The following is a 20,112-nucleotide window of genomic DNA, read 5'->3' as shown; positions in this document are numbered from 1 at the left end:
AAATGGTGCCATTTGTATTGCTGTAGATTCATTTCAGCAAAAGCTACATTTGTTTGAAACTTCAAATGCGTTTATTTCAGTTCAATGTTTTTGCACACTGTACTCCGCCTTACGGGTGTTCTTTCTGGGTTGTTTTTGGCCAAAAATGACAAGGGTGGTATCATTTTATTCGTATTGAAATGATCTGGGGGGTGATGCTATTTTTATTACTCTTGCGCCGTCATGAAAATTACATTCAGGTATAGTAATCGCTGCTAATTAGAAAAAAATTTTCATAATAAATGCAAGATTGTTTTCTTGTCCACAAAATGCTTCCAAATGAATAAAAATAGCATCACCCCCTACAGTAGGTCTTTAGCAATGGTGTCATGCATTTAGTTTTTGGTTTAGCAAGACGGAATCATCAAAAAGCCCCGTAACGAGTTTGAAATTAATTTGACTTCAGACCTCAATATTTTTTGAACTGCTACAGCTATCAGAAATCTAATTACAGATCTGAAATCAGCACAGAAAATTACCCCAGACAGTGGAGTTTATTAAAGATTCACCCAAAAATAAGAAAAAAAAAATTAGGACCCACCTCCCCCCTTAAGGGACAGGGAATCGGTTGAGCATGTCACCCACCATTGTACTAAATGGCTATTTTTCGCATGCCCTAGAAAGATTTTCAAGCAATAACTGTAGCTCACAGTGTCTGATTATGGTATTCTCAGATTCTAATGCGCACCTTTTTTTTTCCATGAAAATTGGACTAAAAATCATGTTCGCGACATTCATGTTTTACTGCCTAGTGCAGCTATATTGCAGTGAAGCTGACTTTCAAAATTATAGAAAACCTGTCTTTACTGTGCAATTTGTGGGGATCGAGGTGCCTTCCCGTACCTCGTCCCCCAGCTCGCGCATTGTGCTTAGCTCGATTTCCGGGAGCCGCCGCCGTAATGGCAACATGGCGGACACGGCACGGCTAGCACACTGGAGCTAACTTCTCGCGCAAACCGTGCTTCTCTCTCCCGGCTTGAGTCACCGCACGGGCAAGTGTCACCGGGATGCTCCCTGATTGGTCTCCCGAGTGGCGGCCCCCGGGCACCATCTCCACTCGAGCTCTCCTCCACTGAACGCTTTATCGGCACGGCAGGTGCTCACAGGCCCGCAACGAGTTCGCTACATGGGACCATTACTCTTGCGACTCCTCGTTCTCGCGCTTGGTGGACCGCTTACTGGTTAGCCCTAGCACAGCGCGCGCGCGTACATGATCGGTCTTGAGGTGAGCCTTTGCCCATAAGTGGCGTGACTGTCGCACTATGCTTTATCTTGGGTGAATAAACCCACGTTTGTTGGTGACCTGACTCTGGAGCCTTCTCTGTGCCGCCGTGTCGGAGAGTCGACGAACCCTGCTGTAGCACCTTTGTGCATTGCGAAGTGGAGGAGCGTCGTGCCCTTTCCTGATTGTTGCTCGTATGGTGAGCCTTGTGCAAACCCGTCTCCACAAATTGTATTAGACCCTTGCCCATGCATCTTGCTAAAAGATCAGGTGCATTTTTCCTTTGTTTATTAGCATTAATATTATCTCTACGTTATTTTTTCTACTTTGGACTCACAGAAATTAGGCACGTGTTTGATTCAAAGGCATGTTGGAAGCCGGGCAAATACTGCCTAATGAATCAGCAGTGTCTTTTGACATTTTTTCTACATCTTCTTTAATTTGACTTGCTGAATAATTAAGTCAGTTTCGTCGGTCCCATCAGCGTCAAATTAATGGAAGTCGACTGTACAAGAGAAAGTTCTTTTTTTCCGCATCGCCCGCAGCAAAAAGAAATCAAAACCTTTTTGCCATGTACAGTGTGCAATGAGTTCTATGTCAGCTTCTTTTCAGCTGTTACATGGCTTTGCTTCCTGATTGAGAACATCAACCTCTATTCAATAAGTTTCTCACTGCTAATCAACTTTCATAATTTTTTAAATAGTTGGAAGAAACTTCCATTTAGAATGCTTATGTTGTATTGAAGGCTGTGTTATGTTATGTGTACAGCAGAATGCTGTCGATACTGTGCGAATACTTTTGATACTTTACGAAAACCGGAAAATAAACTGTACCATCCAAAAATCTTATCTAGAGCAAGCTCCAAGAAGTATGAAAGTAGGCGCACTCGGTGACAAACTCAATGGAAATGTTTCACGTAGCCTCCAATGACACTGCTCCATATATGTACTAACACGTTGTGCAGAGCAGCATCACTCGACGCCACACAAACCGCAACCAGCACACTTTTATTTAGCAACATTAAAATAGCTCACGAGTTTGCGCTGAACTTAATTTTTTTCAATATCCGTAAAAAAAAGTTCTCCTAGAAGTTCAAAAAGAAACTGCTGTTTCCTCAATTAACTGAGCAGGGGCATGCTGCCATAGCAGCGTTTCAGTGCCGCCAGCGCGCTGCGTGCATTTTTTTCTGCAGTGTGGCTGGAGCTTAACACATTGTTCGTGTAGTATACTGGAATATAAATTGATTGGTTATACAAATACCAGTAAAAGCCCACTTCTGCTTTTGTATTTTCCGACGTCGAGTGAAAATGCGGTTGCAATAACCGTATAAAGGTACATTGCTCCTATGGGACGTTAGCCGGGAAAAGAAAAAGAAACGTATTATGCCGAAAAACTTATTATGCAAAATCGTATCGACGAGATTCCATTGTATCATGCTTTAAGGCCGCAAGGATGAGTCATCACTGCAACGTGTTCGTGCACAGGTCCAACCTGGAAAAGATGCTGACGGTGTGCGCTTCACCGCTGCCTGCCGACGCCCCGGACGACCTGCGCGAGGTGCAGCGCAAGTCGCTGCAGGAGGTGACGCTGGAGCTGGTCCGGCAGGTGACTTCGCCCAACACCTGTGTGCGCCAGCAGGCCATCCACTCGCTGGAGGTGCTGGCCCAGCTGACGAACTGCTCGGTGGGGGCCCTCATGGAGCCGCACCGGGAGGTGCTCGCTGACATGGTGCCCCCCAAGAAGCACCTGCTCCGACACCAACCCTTGAACGCACAGATCGGCCTAATGGAGGGAAACACCTACTGCACCAGCCTACAGCCACGGCTGTTTGCCCTTGATGTAAGCGTCACCGAGCACAAGACCTTCTTTTCCGAGCTGGTGAGCTTGTGCGAGGCTGACGACGAGGCGCTACGCAAGCTGCCCTGCTACAAGGGATGCGGCCCTGCGGCGCTGGTGTTGTTGCGAAAAGCGGCACTGAGGGCACTGGCCACGTGCCACTACCTGCCGTGCCGCGAGCGAGTTTTCCACGTCCTCTACCGGGCGCTCAATGCCAAGGACCCCGAACTTCAGGAGGCAGCCTTTCAGTGCATGTCCGACTTCGTGGCTGCCTGCAACATTGACATGGAAATGGTACGAATAATTAATTTGTCCATTGGTGCTTCGTATTTCAGAGCTTGACACGGTGCACTCTAGTGGGAGAGCTTGGCATTAGTCGTGGCCATGAGTAGGGTTGTGCGAATAGCGGATTTTGAGTTCGAAGCGAATAGCGATTTTGGCCGAATAATTCGAATTGAATATAGAATAGTTGCTGTTCAAAAAACTTGGCCGCAAAGTGCCATGCAAGATAATTATTGGATACATACCATTATGAACGCCCACAAAGCCCAACGTATCATTTTTGATTCGCGTGGCATATGGCCACGCGAATCAGTAGTTGAGATCACGTTATTGAAGGCGACGTGGGTCGAAGGTCACCTTCACCGGCAAAGACGGTGTACGTTTCTGATACATTGTGGGACACAGACATGCAGCCTGCGAGTGAGCCCCAACTGCCCACGAGCTACTGTGTGATAACCAAACGTTCACCGGATGAACCGTCACCCGAACGTCACACCATTCAGATGCGCCTTGAGCCACGTTTCATATCGATGGGGAGGGTAGACGTGCAAGCATACCGCGTCCATGACTCCCTTTAGGCGGTGTCCACAACCGAACGGAAGTGCAATTTGATGGATCAGCAAGGCCAAGAACAAATTTTCAAAGCCCACTAAATGAAGAGGCAAAGGTGCAAGAAGATGCCTGACAGCAGTGATGCCTGATATTACAGACCTGGTGCAATCTAAAAATTGGCACTGCTTGCAAAACTTTGCAACTCATTTCCTCTTTTTTTTTCGTCGGCCGCCTCGTTCGTGGAAAGCATAGCACAACAATCTCTGGATGGATTTTGATCCTGTTAGTTTTGCGGTGATCCATAAACTGTACTGTACATCTAGACGGTCTTGAAATGTTTCTTTATCTTACCATTATTTTGTTGTTTCACGATAACCACATGGCTCTGTGCAGTGAAGTCCAGTCACATGCATCTCATGTTGAGCAAAAAAATTATTAAGGTATTTAAAAAAAAATGAAACACTGTTTGAAGTACCGTATTTACTTGCTTAATGATCGCACCCCTGAATTTTGTCGTCTAAATTATATTTTCTTTCTTTCCTGTGTAATGATCGCAACACGAACTTGTCACAGTGATATGTCGTGTGCCAAATCTAGCTAATGCTGATCGCGCTTACCATCTGTTGAATGCTACGCGAATGACTCTCGAAGACATAACAAGCAGTCTACATGCACCAAACATTCTTAAGCAGATGTCCCACTCCATTCCTTTCATCACTTTCCCCATTTCCATAAAAAAAAAAATAAGCTACAACCAAACTTACCTTGGCTTTATTATTTGTAGGCTTCATAATGGTTTCGGTCAACAACAACAAAAAGAAAGGTGCCTTTCGATTCTTCTCGTCTGCACTTGTGAGCACGCAACAAATCGCGAGTGGCAACGATAGTAGCCACGTTTACACTGATACGTTAGAAGTGTACCCTATTCATACGCCACACTTGTAACACAGCTAAGATATTCGCCCACCCTTGGCGGAAACGTACCATATTAGGATAGTAGTGAAGATGAATGCCGTAAATACCCTAGTCAAAAGAGTCCATCATTTGCAATGTGTTTGGCACACCATGCGCAATATTGCCATCAGATGAGTTGTCGGAAGTGCTTATACTCGTAACGACCTCATCCGGTTCAGTGCCAAATCAGCATCTCTTTACGTGTGCTGCTGCAGACAAAAAATAAATGCGGCGCTGCAGTAAATCATCCTAAAATCTTGAGTCAAGTGTTTCTTTCTTCTGTTTTCAAAAGCGGAGAAAAACAATTCTGGTTCTGTTGCACGACCTTGTGATGGGGCGCAGGCTATACCAAGCAGCATTCCGAAACTTTGGTGGGGAGCACCACTGCAGGGCAGACAATGTGCCGACTCGTTGGACTTTCCCTGACACACATTGTGGTGTGACAATCTGCTGGTACCGCTTCTTGAAAACGCTGCATATGCTGCCACGGGGCTCCGATAATCTCATGCAATTTGTGTGCCACAGGTGGCCTCTAAGCCTTGCACTTTATGAAGAATGGGTCTAGGATGTGTCACAACTACATTTTAACCATTGCTTGTTAGATCAATTGATTTATGCCTCAAGAAATTTTAGTTGAAGTAGAAGGCCGAACGCTGCCCTCGTTTTTACAGCGAAATGCACTGCATGTCTCTTGTGTCTCTGAAGACAGTTTTTTAAACTCTGCACGCGTGGGCCGTGATAGACGTCGCCGCCGCCACCACTCGTGGCAGCAGCACTAATGTGCCTTGAGTGTTCGTCTAATTGATATCGCTATAAAACAAAAACATATTCACGAGCAGAGGACACGTGGCAATGCTTCCCTAACCCTTTCAGGCGCTTTGTACACAGTTGTGCATGCCAAGATAGTGCATCAATAGCAAACACCGTCATTCTTGTTGAAAGCAAGAATATTTAAAATGTGTTGCATTCATATTGAAACACTTGTGATTGGAATTGAGCTGCAAGATTGAGTAATGCGTGCAAAATGTTTCAGTAAAACAAGTGGGAAGGTAGATGGTTGTGTGAGTGTGCCGTAAGTAGCAGGTTTCATTATTTCATTGTTTTTTACAATATATTGCACCCGGCATAATTTTCAACTGGCTGGATAAGTGCTTTTAATGCCTGCTAGACAAGAAATCGTTGATTTTTGCATATCTGATGGTGCCTTAGTGAGTTGTTGCAGGGACTTTGCATTCTGTAAAGTTGACAAAACTCACTAAAGAATTAAAAATGTTTAACTATTCTGCTGCTGTATTCTTTCTATGATTCTGAAAATTCAAGAAAGGTGGTGAAAGTAAATTTCTAATCCACTGAATGAGTTGGTGCCTGAAGGGGCTAATGTGTGGACCTGTGTGCAGGTGCACAAGGCGATCCGGTCACTGCTGATGTTGCTGGGCGACTTCAGGCAGCTGTCGCTGAGCGTGATCCAGCGCTTGAGCTACCTCACCCAGCTGTTCCCGCACACGTTCAACGAGAAGCTCTGCGACCAGCTGCTGCAGCACCTGGGCTGCTGGCTCGAGGTGGCTGTGCGCACCCCACATCGCGGTCCCAACTCCACCGAGGTGCGCCAGTGCGCCGCCATCATTGCCATCTTCCACCAGATCCCCGCGGCGGGTCCGGCGTTTGTCAAGCCGCTCGTCACGCTTGTCCTTCGTCATGAGCAGCAGCTCATGGTAGAGGCTAGCAGTCCTTTCCAGGTTGGTGATGCTCGAAGCTTGCATGTTCTGAATGTGCACCTGTGAGCAAAAGTGTATGGACCAAAGGCTATCGGGGGGGGGGGGGGGGGGGGGGGAAATTGTGTGCAATTCAGACGCACAAACTGAAATTGACGAGTACGTGGCAAAATTCATTTTCAGGGCAAAGTTCGGACTTCAGTCCTCAATATCAAGTTGCATAAATAGGTGCAGAAGAAATTTACCGTAATTTAGCGCGTATAACCCGCAACAAAATTTTAAAAAATCTAACAGTAAAGTTGGGGATTACAGTCAAACCCAGATATATTGAACCCGCATATTTCGAATTATTGGCTATATCGAACACACAGCCCTTGAAAATATTATGTAAATGTATAGGACAATTGCGTAGTATATCGAATTCCATTTTCGTCGGACATTCGATATATGTAACGCCGCGCCGCGCCCCTGGAAGGTGCGCTTTTCCCAAAAGCATTCGTGTCCCGTTCTCGAAGGAAAACATTTCCGCAGAGTCAGTCAGCAAGCTCCTCCTCTGCGCATGCGCGGCCGTCGCCTAGCGACGGAGACGCAGAGCCTTTCCCCCCATTCTTGCGCCCCACCGGCGCAAACTCTCTCGCTCCTCCTCTACCGCCGGCGTGTGCATTGGGCAAGGCCATAGGAGAATCAAGCATCCTTCCTTTCTTTAAATGACTATCATCATCATCATTGGAGCTCGGCGAATAGAGTGCGCGGCATGGAGACGCGGCGACGTTTCCAAGCCTCGCTTCCTGGGAAGAGGGAGAGAGAGTGAGGGGTCGGCACGGTCGCTCGTGGGCCAGGCGATCTTTTTCGGTGCTCTATTCTTTCTTTTCCCTTGGTCATTCCTTCGCAGCCCCGTTGACTGCCGCTCGAACAGGCTTCGCTCGGACTGCTCCATCTGCGCATCGCGCAATTTGTTGTGCGTACCTGTGTTTCAACACGCCGTGTGTGGCGTGTATGATTGGGGTCATCTGGTGAGCTATAGCATCAGCGGACATAAAAAAGACAAAGAATCTGGACTTTGCAAGAAAGCTTGAGGTAATCCAGCATGTCGAGAACGGAGAAAAGAAGTCCTCCATGGCAGACCCATTTGGCATTCCGCATAGTACTTTAAGTACGTTGTTAAAAAATGAGCAGGATATCAATTAAAGCAGGTGAGAAAAGTCACTCGGGAGCGTGTCGTGTGCGCCCTGCTGCTTTTGACAAAGTGGAGAAGGCACTCTATACGTGGTTTCTTGAAATCCGAGTGAAAAATATCCCCGTGGATGGCCCAATGTTAATCGAAAAGGCCCAATGGTTTGCTACGGCTCTTGGCGAAGAGAACTTTTGCGGTGGCACTGGGTGGCTGCAACGGTTTAAAAACCGCCACAGCATTGTAGGAAAGGCCATTTCAGGCGAAAGTGGGGCTGTCAGCAGCCAGGAAATGCAGTAGTGGCTTTCTGAGGAGTGGCCGAAGATCACTGAGAAGTTTTCGCCTGCAGAAATCTTCAATGCAGACGAAACTGGTCACTTTTGGCCAATGTTGCTGAATAAGACACTCGCTCTTCATGGAACCTCATGTCACGGTGGTAAAATGAGCAAAGTGCATGTGTCGGTGCTGCTTGCAGCCAGCATGGACGGCTCGTGCAAGCTACGGCCATTCGTGATCGGGAAGGGCAAGTCACCACGCTGCTTCAAGAACTGTAAACAGCTTCCTGCCCGCTACGGCTGTAATAGGAAGGCCTGGATGACACGTCAACTTTTTGTTGAATGGCTGCAGGCTTGGGACGCTGAGTTAGGCAAGTCGGGCCGCCGAGTTTGCCTTCTGGTAGACAACTGTTCGGCCCATCAAGACTGCAGCCCCTCGACCAGGGTATCATAAAGGCATTCAAGGTAGGCTATCGGAAGCGACTTATTCAACGGCTCCTTGTAAACCTCCGCATGGGAACTGATCTCAAGATTGACCTACTCGGCGCGATTCAGATGATTACTGGCGCTTGGGGCGACGTGAAGCAGGTCACAGTAGCCAACTGTTTCGGCAAGGCAGGCCTTGAAGTGGCCGGAGATGAATCCGGAAGCTTTAGATGACGATGAGTGCTTGGAGGACGCGTTTCGTGACTTGTCCAATTTTCCCGGCGCCGTCCCATCTGAAGTGACTGTTGATGACTTCATTAACACTGACAGCGAAGTTCAAGCAGTAGCCGACCTCGCTGACGAGGACATTGCGGCCGGAGCAGCTGCCGTTCAAGATGGAGATTCCAGCGACGACGAGGGCAACTGTGTTTTCAAAGTAACGCGTCCGTGCACAGCCACTGAACTGGTGTCAGCGTTCAGCCTGATTCGGCGCTGTTGCGGCGAAATGGAAGGCACTGGGCTCTCGCATTTGGACAGTCTCAAGAAGATTGAGACTAGTGTTTTCAACTTCATTTCCCAGAAAAAAAGGCAGCCCAAAATTAGTGATTTTTTTTCCGTGAAATAAAGCGCTTTCATATTGCGTGCACATGCTATGTGATTCGCGGCTGTTCCAATCGGTAAGCCACACTTTTTTATGATCGCGAGTGCTTTTTTGGCCTATATCTGTATATCGAATTTTCGCTATATTGAACTATTTCCCGATCCCTGTCGAATTCGATATATCCGGGTTTGACTGTATATGCAAATTTCGCGATGAAGGGTGGCGTCACGGCAGTGTGGCGCACACTGCAGTGAAGCTTCAGCTGAAGGCACAGTTCTCTGTCATCCAAAGTTTCGCTATCCCGTAGGGAACCCCACCTCCTCCCCGCTCCTGCGGTTTGAAGCTCCCTTCTCCCCTGTTTCATGGTCGCCCATTCTCCTTCCCTTTACTGGTCACCATTTTGCGTTTAGTAGTTATCGAATAGTGCACATGGCGCTGGCAAACTCGTACGTCACCCATTCTCGCAGCGCTCCCTCAGTTTGCGCAAAGTGATTTGTGATACAGCGGTGAGCCAAATCGCCATTGGGATGTTCTGCTAGGTCGCATTTGCTCCGTCACCGTTGCCGATGCGAGGGCTTCTCTGTCTGCAGTGTCATCCTCGGTTGTGCGGGTGCTTGCTGTGAAGTCATCCGATTCATATCAGATATCAGATATCATGCGACTGATTCATCCATGATAATGTCCAGCATGTGAATCCAGCTTGGTTAGCATCGCTGAATAATGGGGAAACAGAGCTGCTGGCTGAAGATACGACGTGGACGAGTCGGGCATCTACAAATGGAGACTGTTTTAGCAAAGATTTGATCTGGGTTGTATGCAGTTACTTCTGGGGATTATACTCGGAGATATTTTTTTTTCTTTCCGGGCTGTTGTAACTGAGGGTGCAGATTATGCAAGGTGGCGGGTTGTGTGCGCAAAAATGCAGTATGTGAATTCGGATGCACAGACTGAAATTGGTTATTGCGTCGGAAAGTTTGTTTGCACTACAAAATTTGGACTTCAGTCCTCTATTTCTGATTGCATTCATACACACTGAATAAGATTTCCTGGTTCATGCCTGGTTCATGCACTTTTGCCCTGGGGAATACATTGTGCAACAACAAAATTTAAAGAGTAAAGTTGACCACAATATTGCACCATGTTGCTCCTTTCATGGCGCTCTGTTACATTGATAGATCAATCTGGAAGATAATCAGCCACCTTATATGGCTGTCACACATTGCAAAAGGCTATTCGATAGGGGCGTGCGAATATTGAAATATCACCGAATAACATTCGAATAATTCGGTTCAGGAATCAAATATCTACTATTAGATTTTTCGAATATTCAGTATTGTTGCGGGGAAAAGACAACTGCAATATTTACAAAATATTTACAAAAACTGTAGCCGCTGACATGATGGTAGCTAGCTCGTGAAGTTCAAGAGCGTCACCTTCTTCATCAGCCTCTCAGATGACCCCCGGTGGCTGAAGCACATAAGCCGTACTGGTTAGAAGGCGGTCAAATGATGAGGTTTAAGACGTGTGATGTGGACTCTGTCAGAGCGAGGCTGTGCCACGGTGGGATCCAGAGGGGCAGTTTCGTGCCTGGCGTCAGTTACTTGATGCAAGACTCCGTAAGGGCCAGAGTAGTGTAAAAGTAACTTCTCTTAGAGACTAACGCGTCGCAACGGTAACCAAAAGACAACCAAGACACCCTGTGTGTAGTGGGCAACATGATGGCGGGCATCATATAAACACCATTTATGTTCCTGGGGGTCTACAAGTTGATGTTGGGCAATATGGCATGCCTCTTGTGCATTGAGTATAGCTTCATGGGCATACGCAGATGTGAAATTCAGCCTAGCAGGCAGGATGGTGTCGAAAAGTAGCGCAGGATCATAGCCAAACAAGAGGTAGAATGGAGAGAAACCTGCAGTATCGTAGTGAGAAAAATGATAGAAAACAGTAACGAATGATAGTGCAACGTCCCAGTCGCGATGGTAAGCAGAGACATACGTGGAAATCATGTCAGTAAGGGTTTGGTTTAGGCACTCACTTAGACCATTAATTTGTCGATGGTAAGCAGTAGCAAGTTAGCGTTTAGTTGCGCATGAGTCTAGAATGTCATTGACAACTTTAGAAACGAAAGTAGTGGCCTCGGTTGGTGAGGAGCTGTCAAGGGGCACCAATGTGAAGGGTAACATTCTTTAGGAGGAAGTCTGCAGCATTGGTTGCACAGCTTGTCAGAATAGCCCGTGTGATTGCATATCAAATGGCATAGTCTGTTGCTACAACAATCCACTTATTTCCCCTAGGAAAAGGACCTAGAAGATCGACACCCACACGGAAGAATGGTTCTGATGGTACGTCAAGTGGTTGAAGGTGGACAGCAGGGAGTGCGGTCGGCTTTTTTCATTGTTGACAAAGGTCACATGCAGCAATATAATGGCAGACGTCACAAACAAGACCAGAGCAAAAGAAGCACCGACGAATGCGGTCATAAGTCCGTGACATGCCAAGGTGACCGGCATTTGGCTTATCATGAAGCTGGACGAGAACAGTCCGACACAGATGAGCAGGGACAAATAAGAGTCGGTCAGGCCCATCAGGGCGCATGCATGAGCGGTGCAATATGCTATCTTGAAGTTCAAACATGCGAAGGTAAGGATCAGGCGTCATTGAAGTCGGTCGTTGAATAAGATCATGTAAGGAGGTGTCCTGGCATTGTTCTGCTCCGATATCACAAAAAGCAGTCGGAGAGAGAATATTCACATGTATGGCGGCCACAGAAACATCAGTTGGGTCGACAGGATGGCGCAACAAGCAGTCTGCATCTTGATGTAACCGGCCTGTCTTGTATACAGCTGAGTAGCTGTATTCTTGAAGGTGCAGAGCCCAGCGGCCTATGCTCCCAGAAGGTTCTTTAGGGATGAAAGCCAACAGTGAGCGTGGGGATCAGTGATGACTGATTTGCTGGGGGTATACATAGGGGCGGAATTTACCCACTGCCCAAACGAGAGCCAGAGACTTGCGTTTAGTGATAGAATATTTGCACTCAGCAGGGGAAAGAAGGTGGCTGGCATAGGCAATAACACGTTCTTGCACTTGTTGTTTCTGGGCCAGGATAGCTCCAATATTATGGCCACTGGCATCGGTACAGACTTCTGTTGAAGCTGACACATAAAAGTGAGCGAGAATGGGAGGGGAGCAGCCCAGTCAGCTTGGTGAAAGCACAGCTTGCTCAGGGCCCCAAATGAAGGCCGAGTCTTTTTTGAGGAGCTGATTGAGAGGGCGTGCAACGACCAGAAAATTGCGGACAAATCGACGGAAGTAGGAGCAGAGGCCGAAGAAGCTGCGAATGTCCTTGGCACGTGTTGGCATGGGAAAGTCTGTATTTTATCTAGATCAGGGCATACACCAGAAGAATCGACAAGATGTCCGAGCGCAGAAATTTATGATTACTGAAGTAGCATTTGGATGAAGTTAGTTGTAGCCCCGCTTGACGAAAAGCAGATAGGATTGTCGGTAGACATGCGAGGTGCATTGCAAAAGTCGGAGAAAAGACAATTGCATTGTCCAGGTAGCAGAGACAGATGAACCACTTAAAACCGTTTAGGAGGGCATCCATCATTAATTAAAATGTCCTTGGGCATTATGTAAACCCAAAGGCATCACTTTGAAATGATAAATGCCGTCGGGAGTAATAAAAGCAGTCTTCCCACGGTCCATGCCATCAACGGCAATTTCTCGTTACCTGGAGCAAAGATCTATGGACGAAAAATATTGTGCTCCATGGAGGCAATCCAGGACATTGTCAATGCGTAGTAGCGGATGGACATCCCTCTTTCTAATCTTGTTGAGCTGCTGATAATTCATACAAAATTACCAACTGTTGCCCTTCTTTTTAACTAGTAGTACAACAGTGGATGCCTATGGGCTTTAAGAAGGTTCAACAATGTTATGAGAAAGCGCCTTGTCAACTTCGTGCTGGGTGATGTGTCGCTCAGTAGGTGGGACGCGGTAGGGTCACCACTGAATCAGGCTTGCACCGCTGGTTTTGTTTCAATGCTTGACAACCCATGTTTGTCCTAGAGGATGACCTCCAAAGTTGAATGTGTCCCAGTACAAGGCAAGGAGGCAACATAGTTCATAAGCACGTTGGGGCAGAAGGTAAGGAGCAATCATTTTTATTAAGGGGGTAGCGGGTCCTAGAAAGGTAAAAAACATGGCCGAAGTGTCAATTTTGAGAAAAACACATTTTAGGAATGTTCGTGCCTTTAAACTGCCGTCAAATTATCATATTTACTCAGTAATGAACCTACCACTTTCTTTTTTTCACGAAAGTTATTGTCAATTTGAAGGGAGGGTTCATTCCACAGGAGGAAAAATAAGTTACAATGCATTTATAACAGTTGAAGTTCTATATCATGAGGTAGGTGAGAAACTCGCTATTAAAACCTTATCTTTTTAACCCTTTGAGACGCTGTCTACACAGTTGTGCACAGCAGGAGAGCGCATCAATAGCAAAAGCACTGAGGAAAATAATGGTATTTAAAATGTGTTCATACATCTTAAAACACTTATTATTGGAACTGTGCTGCAATTTTGAATAACGTGCAGAATGTTTCAGCAAAATGAGTGGGAAGGTAGACGGCTGGGTGTTTTTACTCTGTGCCGGTATGTTGTATGTAGCGGGTTCACTTCTTTCATTGTTTTTTTACAATGTCATGCACCAGGCATAATTTTCAAGTGGCTGGATAAGTGCTTTTCAAGCTTTTCAAAACACGAAATAGTGCATGTTCTCATATTTCGTGTTCCTGTAGTGAGTTTTCACATAGAGTCGAAGTTTTGTAAACTTGACAAACCTCGCTAAACAATTGAAAATTCTTAATCTTTTCTGCAGCTGTACACTTTTTGTGATTCTGAAGATGCAAGAGATGTGGTGAAAGCAACATTTCAATCAACGGGATAAAGTGGCGACTGAAAGGGTTAATAAAAGTGCATATACAGCATATCGTGTTTATTCGAATCTAGCCCGATAGCTTTTTTAAATAATCATATACCAACCTCTAGGGTCGGCTTAGATTCGAGGATTTTAAAAATTGTGCCAGTTTGTCATTGAAAATGATAAATATGGTGCATAGCGAGTTTCATCCAGAAAAGTCAGTATTGCAGCCGCTACTAGCCACGCCAGTAGCTAACCAAAGTACACGAGCAACGCCGCCATTTTGACCTGTGTCGTATCGATATTGTGGCTAAAACGGCGTTAGGCGTGGCATTATCGTAATGGCACCAAACAGGGGATATCACAAATGGAAAGTTGTTCTAGCTGCAGAGGCATCATCAAACATTCAAGCCAGGTGGGACTTCAGCTTCGATGCGAAAAACGTCTGTCGTTGGAGGGGGCAACGGGAGATGCCTTTTGCGTGTGCCACAACGAGGAGATGATAGCGATAAAAAAAATAAGCGCGCGATAACAGAGTGCAGCGGTGGCGTAGAAGTAGAACACCCGCCTCGCGGGCAGGAGGTCCGTGGTTCGAATCCCGGTGCCGCGCAATTTTCCACCGGACTAAACAAAAAAAAAATCCGCGTGTTGATAAAATTGCATAAACAGGCCTGGAGTGTGGCCTGATCCCGGTGACCAGAACCGGCAACGCACTCCCTCACCAGAGCAGGATTGGCCACCCTGGTGCAGTACTTGGCCACAACCTCCTATATGAACACAACAATCAAACCCCGGCCCTCAGTCCCCAGCAGCTGCGAAGCAACTGACCATGGCGGCGGTCAGACCTGCGACGCTGCAGAGGGTGCTAAGAATCCCTGGCTCCGGACAGGCCGCCATTGGAATATGAACCTGGCAACGTTTAACGCTAGAACGTTATCTAGTGAGGCGAGTCTAGCAGTGCTATTGGAGGAATTAGAGGGCAGTAAATGGGATATAATAGGGCTCAGTGAAGTTAGGAGGCCAAAAGAAGCATATACAGTGCTAAAAAGCAGGCACGCCCTGTGCTACCGGGGCTTAGCAGAGAGACGAGAACTAGGAGTCGGATTCCTGATTAATAAGAACATAGCTGGTAACATACAGGAATTCTATAGCATTAACGAGAGGGTGGCAGGTCTTGTTGTGAAACTTAATAAGAGGTACAAAATGAAAGTTGTACAGGTCTACGCCCCTACATCTAGTCATGATGACCAGGAAGTCGAAAGCTTCTATGAAGACATGGAATCGGTGATGGGTAAAGTCAAAACAAAATACAGTATACTGATGGGCGATTTCAATGCCAAGGTAGGCAAGAAGCAGGCTGCAGACAAGGCAGTGGGGGAATATGGCATAGGCACTAGGAATAGCAGGGGAGAGTTATTAGTAGAGTTTGCGGAACAGAATAATATGCGGATAATGAATACCTTCTTCTGCAAGCGAGATAGCCGAAAGTGGACGTGGAGGAGCACGAACGGCGAGACTAGAAATGAAATAACTTCATACTCTGCGCTAACCGTGGCATCATACAAGATGTGGACGTGCTCAGCAAGGTGCACTGCAGTGACCATAGGATGGTAAAACTCGAATTAGCCTAGATTTGAGGAGGGAACGGAAGAAACTGGTACATAAGAAGCCAATCAATGAGTTAGCGGTAAGAGGGAAACTAGAGGAATTCCGGATCAAGCTACAGAACAGGTATTCGGCATTAAATCAGGAAGAGGACCTTAGTGTTGAAGCAATTGTGGGAGATATGGGGTTCTCCTCCGTACTCTTGGGACAAAGGAACGACAACACAGTAGTGCAAACAATCACAAGGGCATTTATTGCACCTTTCATAGAGCAATGCCTGCTAGCCGGGCTGCTATCCCCAAAACATGCCGATGGGCGCGCGACTTATCTAGAAGTCCGACTTACCGCGACCGCATTGCAAGCGAATATGTTCGCCCCATGCTGGATCCCAACGCCTGGTCGCTCGTGCGTGCTGTCACGCGAACGGTCTCCAAGGCGGCCACGCGAGACGGTCTCGCAGAAGCATGGTCGGCGCACGCGCGGGCGGCACGTCCGTCCCACTCGCTTCCCGAACCCAAAGAGACCAAGCGCCTTCCCTTTCGGCGCCCGAGTAACCCCGCAGCAGCGAGACACTCGCGCCATCTCCCACACTGCACCTCAACCACTCCGACCGCCGCGGGCGCCAGGCCACGCTGCGGGCGCAGCCGCCCTGCAGGAGACGAGCTATGCGGGAAAGCTAGATCTCAGGGGAGGCGTGAGAGTCACGCATCCCCACATCCCCCCATCCTTAAATCACTACATATTCCGGCGAAACATTTCACACAGTCTAACATCAACACGTGCTTCGCGAACAAGGTGGTACATGCAACAGTGGCCGCGCCGGGGAAATGTCCACACGCTGTCCATAACATGCGAGCCGACTGTCCTTGGGTATACCGCTGTCGTCCGCCGGTCACAGCAGCAGCTTTGCGACTCGACGGCACGATCCCAGGCCAGGACTCCAGAGACGACGACGCAGTAGTCGGAACGAGCAAGCGTCGCTCGCGCCGACGCGCCCTGCTGGCAAGAGCCGCCGTAGCTGTCGGTGACCGCCGGCTCTTTTGTCCGCCGCCGAGGGTTGTGAGCTGGATACAGGAGGCCGCCGAAGTTGCCGCGCCGAACTGGCCACAGCATCACCATCGCCCGGGGTGGCTCTATCGTAGTCCGGGGCAGCAGCGCATACGATGTGCAGGTGACGGCAAACTAGGGGTGACTCCAATCACGCTGCGTACACTCAAAACACTCGGCAAACACTAAAGTAGTGCAAGGGACAGGAATTCTGCATGCGCCTCGCCCACGTGGTACGATGTTCAACTCGGCTAGCAAAAGATCGGGCAGCTACTCAGATGCTAAGTTCACGTGAACGAAGCTTGCTTTCTTGAGTCGAACGAGTAATTTCAATTCGTGCGAGGCTAACTAGAATGAGGGAAGCAAATTGCTACACCTCAACGCCACGGTCCACCAGGTTGTGTCCCTCCACGTGCGACAGGCAGCTTCGTAAAGCCTTAGGCCTAAAGCGTCGCTACCCTGACAACAACCGGCATACAAAAACAACACCCAAAATGAGCGCAAAACAGGCAGCCGCGAGGAGACGTCAGCTCTGTTAGGTGGTCCTGCTCCGTTCGGTGCACACAGCATCCGAGTTGACGGCGCCCACCGTCCCAGACGGTGTCGGAGCGCCCGGTGCCAGGCCGCAATACCAGTCAGCCCGTAGTGGCACCCGTGGCCCGCGGCCACCCGGCTCCCAGAGCCGCGACTTCATCCGAGTCAAAGAGATAGAAGAAGCTATTTACATAAGAAATTCGGACCACCCACGAGGCTTCCGTACTCACTCGCTTCAGGCTTGCCACTGCTCCGCGGGCGCTCAGCCTCGCTCTCCCAGGATGCAGACCACGTGGCTCTCGTACCAACGAATGCCATTAAAGAAAAACACTTGCGAAAAGGCTTCGCATGTTGACATGTTCAAACACACTACAGCCACCGCCGCCTCGCTCAAGAAAGCACGCCGCCGACGCTAGCGATCAAAATCCACGCTAGGCCTACGCTTCGGTTCAAACAAAGGTCTTGAACGAAGCAACACTTAAAATTATCGTCCGATGCCCCAAGAGGTCCACGTTGGGCAGCCAGATGTGGGAGATATGGGGTTCTCCTCCGTACTCTTGGGACAAAGGAACGACAACACAGTAGTGCAAACAATCACAAGGGCATTTGTTGCACCTTTCATAGATCAATGCCTGCTAGCCGGGCTGCTATCCCCAAAACATGCCGATGGACGCGCGACAAATCTAGAAGTCCGACTTACCGCGACCGCATTGCGAGCGAATATGTTCGCCCCATGCTGGATCCCAACGCCTGGTCGCTCGCGCATACTGTCACGCGAACGGTCTCCAAGGCGGCCACGCGAGACGGTCTCGCAGAAGCATGGTCGGCGCACGCGCGGGCGGCACGTCCGTCCCGCTCGCTTCCCGAACCCAAAAAGACCAAGCGCCTTCCCTTTCGGCGCCCGAGTAACCCCGCAGCAGCACGACACTCGCGCCATCTCCCGCACTGCGCCTCAACCACTCCGACTGCCGCGGGCGCCAGGCCACGCGGCGGGCGAAGCCGCCCTGCAGGAGACCAGCTATGCGGGAAAGCTAGATCTCAGGGGAGGCGTGAGAGTCGCGCATCCCCACACAATGAACGACAATCTTGTGGGCATCATTAAGGAGTGTGCAATAGAAGTCGGTGGTAACTCCGTTAGACAGGATGCCAGTAAGGTATCGCAGGAGACGAAAGATCTGATCAAGAAACGCCAATGTATGAAAGCCTCTAACCCTACAGCTAGAATAGAACTGGCAGAACTTTCGAAGTTAATCAACAAGCGTAAGACAGCTGACATAAGGAAGTATAATATGGATAGAATTGAACATGCTCTCAAGAACGGAGGAAGCCTAAAAGCAGTGAAGAAGAAACTAGGAATAGGCAAGAATCAGATGTATGCGTTAAGAGACAAAGCCGGCAATATCATTACTAATATGGATGAGATAGTTCAAGTGGCTGAGGAGTTCTATAGAGATTTATACAGTACCAGTGGCACCCACGACGATAATGGAAGGGAAATAGTCTAGAGGAATTCGAAATCCCACAGGTAACACCGGAAGAAGTAAACAAAGCCTGCCATGCAAAGGGGGAAGGCAGCTGGGGAGGATCAGGTAACAGCAGATTTGTTGAAGGATGGTGGGCAGATTGTTCTAGAGAAACTGGCCACCCTGTATATGCAATGCCTCATGACTTCGAGAGTACCGGAATCTTGGAAAAACGCTAACATAATCCTAATCCATAAGAAAGGGGACGCCAAAGACTTGAAAAATTATAGACCGATCAGCTTACTGTCCGTTGCCTACAAAGTATTTACTAAGGTAATCGCAAATAGAATCAGGAACACCTTAGACTTCTGTCAACGAAAGGACCAGGCAGGATTCCGTAAAGGCTACTCATCAATAGACCATATTCACACTATCAATCAGGTGATAGAAAAATGTGCGGAATATAACCAACCTTTATATATAGCTTTCATTGATTACGAGAAAGCGTTTGATTCAGTCGAAACCTCAGCAGTCATGGAGGCATTGCGGAATCAGGGTGTAGATGAGCCATATGTTAAAATACTGAAAGATATCTATAGCGGCTCCACAGCCCCCGTAGTCCTCCATAAAAGAAAGCAACAAAATCCCAATAAAGAAAGGCGTCAGACAGGGAGATACGATCTCTCCGATGCTATTCACAGCATGTTTACAGGAGATATTCAGAGACCTGGATTGGGAAGAATTGGGGATAAGAGTTAATGGAGAATATCTTAGTAACTTGCGATTCGCTGATGATATTGCCTTGCTTAGTAACTCAGGGGACCAACTGCAATGCATGCTCACTGATATGGAGAGGCAAAGCCAAAGGGTGGGTCTAAAAATTAATCTGCAGAAAACTAAAGTAATGTTTAACAGTCTCGGAAGGGAACAGCAGTTTACAATAGGTAGCGAGGCACTGGAAGTAGTAAGGGAATTACATCTACTTAGGACAGGTTGTGACTGCGGATCCGGATCATGAGACTGAAATAATCAGAAGAATAAGAATGGGCTGGGGTGCGTTTGGCAGGCATTCTCAGATCATAAACAACAGGTTGCCATTATCCCTCAAGAGAAAAGTTTATAACAGCTGTGTCTTACCAGTACTCACGTACGGGGCAGAAACCTGGAGGCTTACGAAAAGGGTTCTACTTAAATTGAGGACGACGCAACGAGCTATGGAAAGAAGAATGATAAGTGTAACGTTAAGGGATAAGAAAAGAGCAGATTGGGTGAGGGAACAAACACGTGTTAATGATATCTTAGTTGAAATCAAGAAAAAGAAATGGGCATGGGCAGGACACTTAATGAGGAGGGAAGATAACCGATGGTCATTAAGAGTTACAGAATGGATTCCAAGGGTAGGAAAGCGTAGGAGAGGGCGGCAGAAAGTTAGGTGGGCGGATGAGATTAAGAAGTTTGCAGGGACA

The 20,112-nt window shown here is 47.9% G+C and overlaps 1 protein-coding gene across 7 annotated transcripts in view; it reads left to right on the top strand.

Moving 5' to 3' along the window:
- The window catches only part of Nipped-A (Transcription-associated protein Nipped-A), a 361,163-nt gene that overhangs the window by 162,802 nt on the left and 178,249 nt on the right, over window positions 1-20,112 (top strand). For 5 of the 7 annotated variants that reach the window (XM_055075904.1, XM_055075900.1, XM_055075899.1 and 2 more), the window contains 3 exons: window positions 2,746-3,391; window positions 6,283-6,621; window positions 11,368-11,415. In XM_055075904.1, coding sequence (XP_054931879.1) covers window positions 2,746-3,391; window positions 6,283-6,621; window positions 11,368-11,415 — 1,033 coding nt within the window. The remainder of the gene's footprint in view (window positions 1-2,745; window positions 3,392-6,282; window positions 6,622-11,367; window positions 11,416-20,112) is intronic. The other 2 variants (XM_055075903.1, XM_055075901.1) reach the window with 1 other exon arrangement.

The sequence above is a fragment of the Dermacentor andersoni genome, chromosome 2, assembly GCF_023375885.2.
Source record: "Dermacentor andersoni chromosome 2, qqDerAnde1_hic_scaffold, whole genome shotgun sequence".
In the NCBI taxonomy this organism is placed as follows: domain Eukaryota; kingdom Metazoa; phylum Arthropoda; class Arachnida; order Ixodida; family Ixodidae; genus Dermacentor; species Dermacentor andersoni.
Note: the sequence above shows the minus strand (reverse complement) of the source record. Positions and strands in the feature narration are given on the sequence as shown.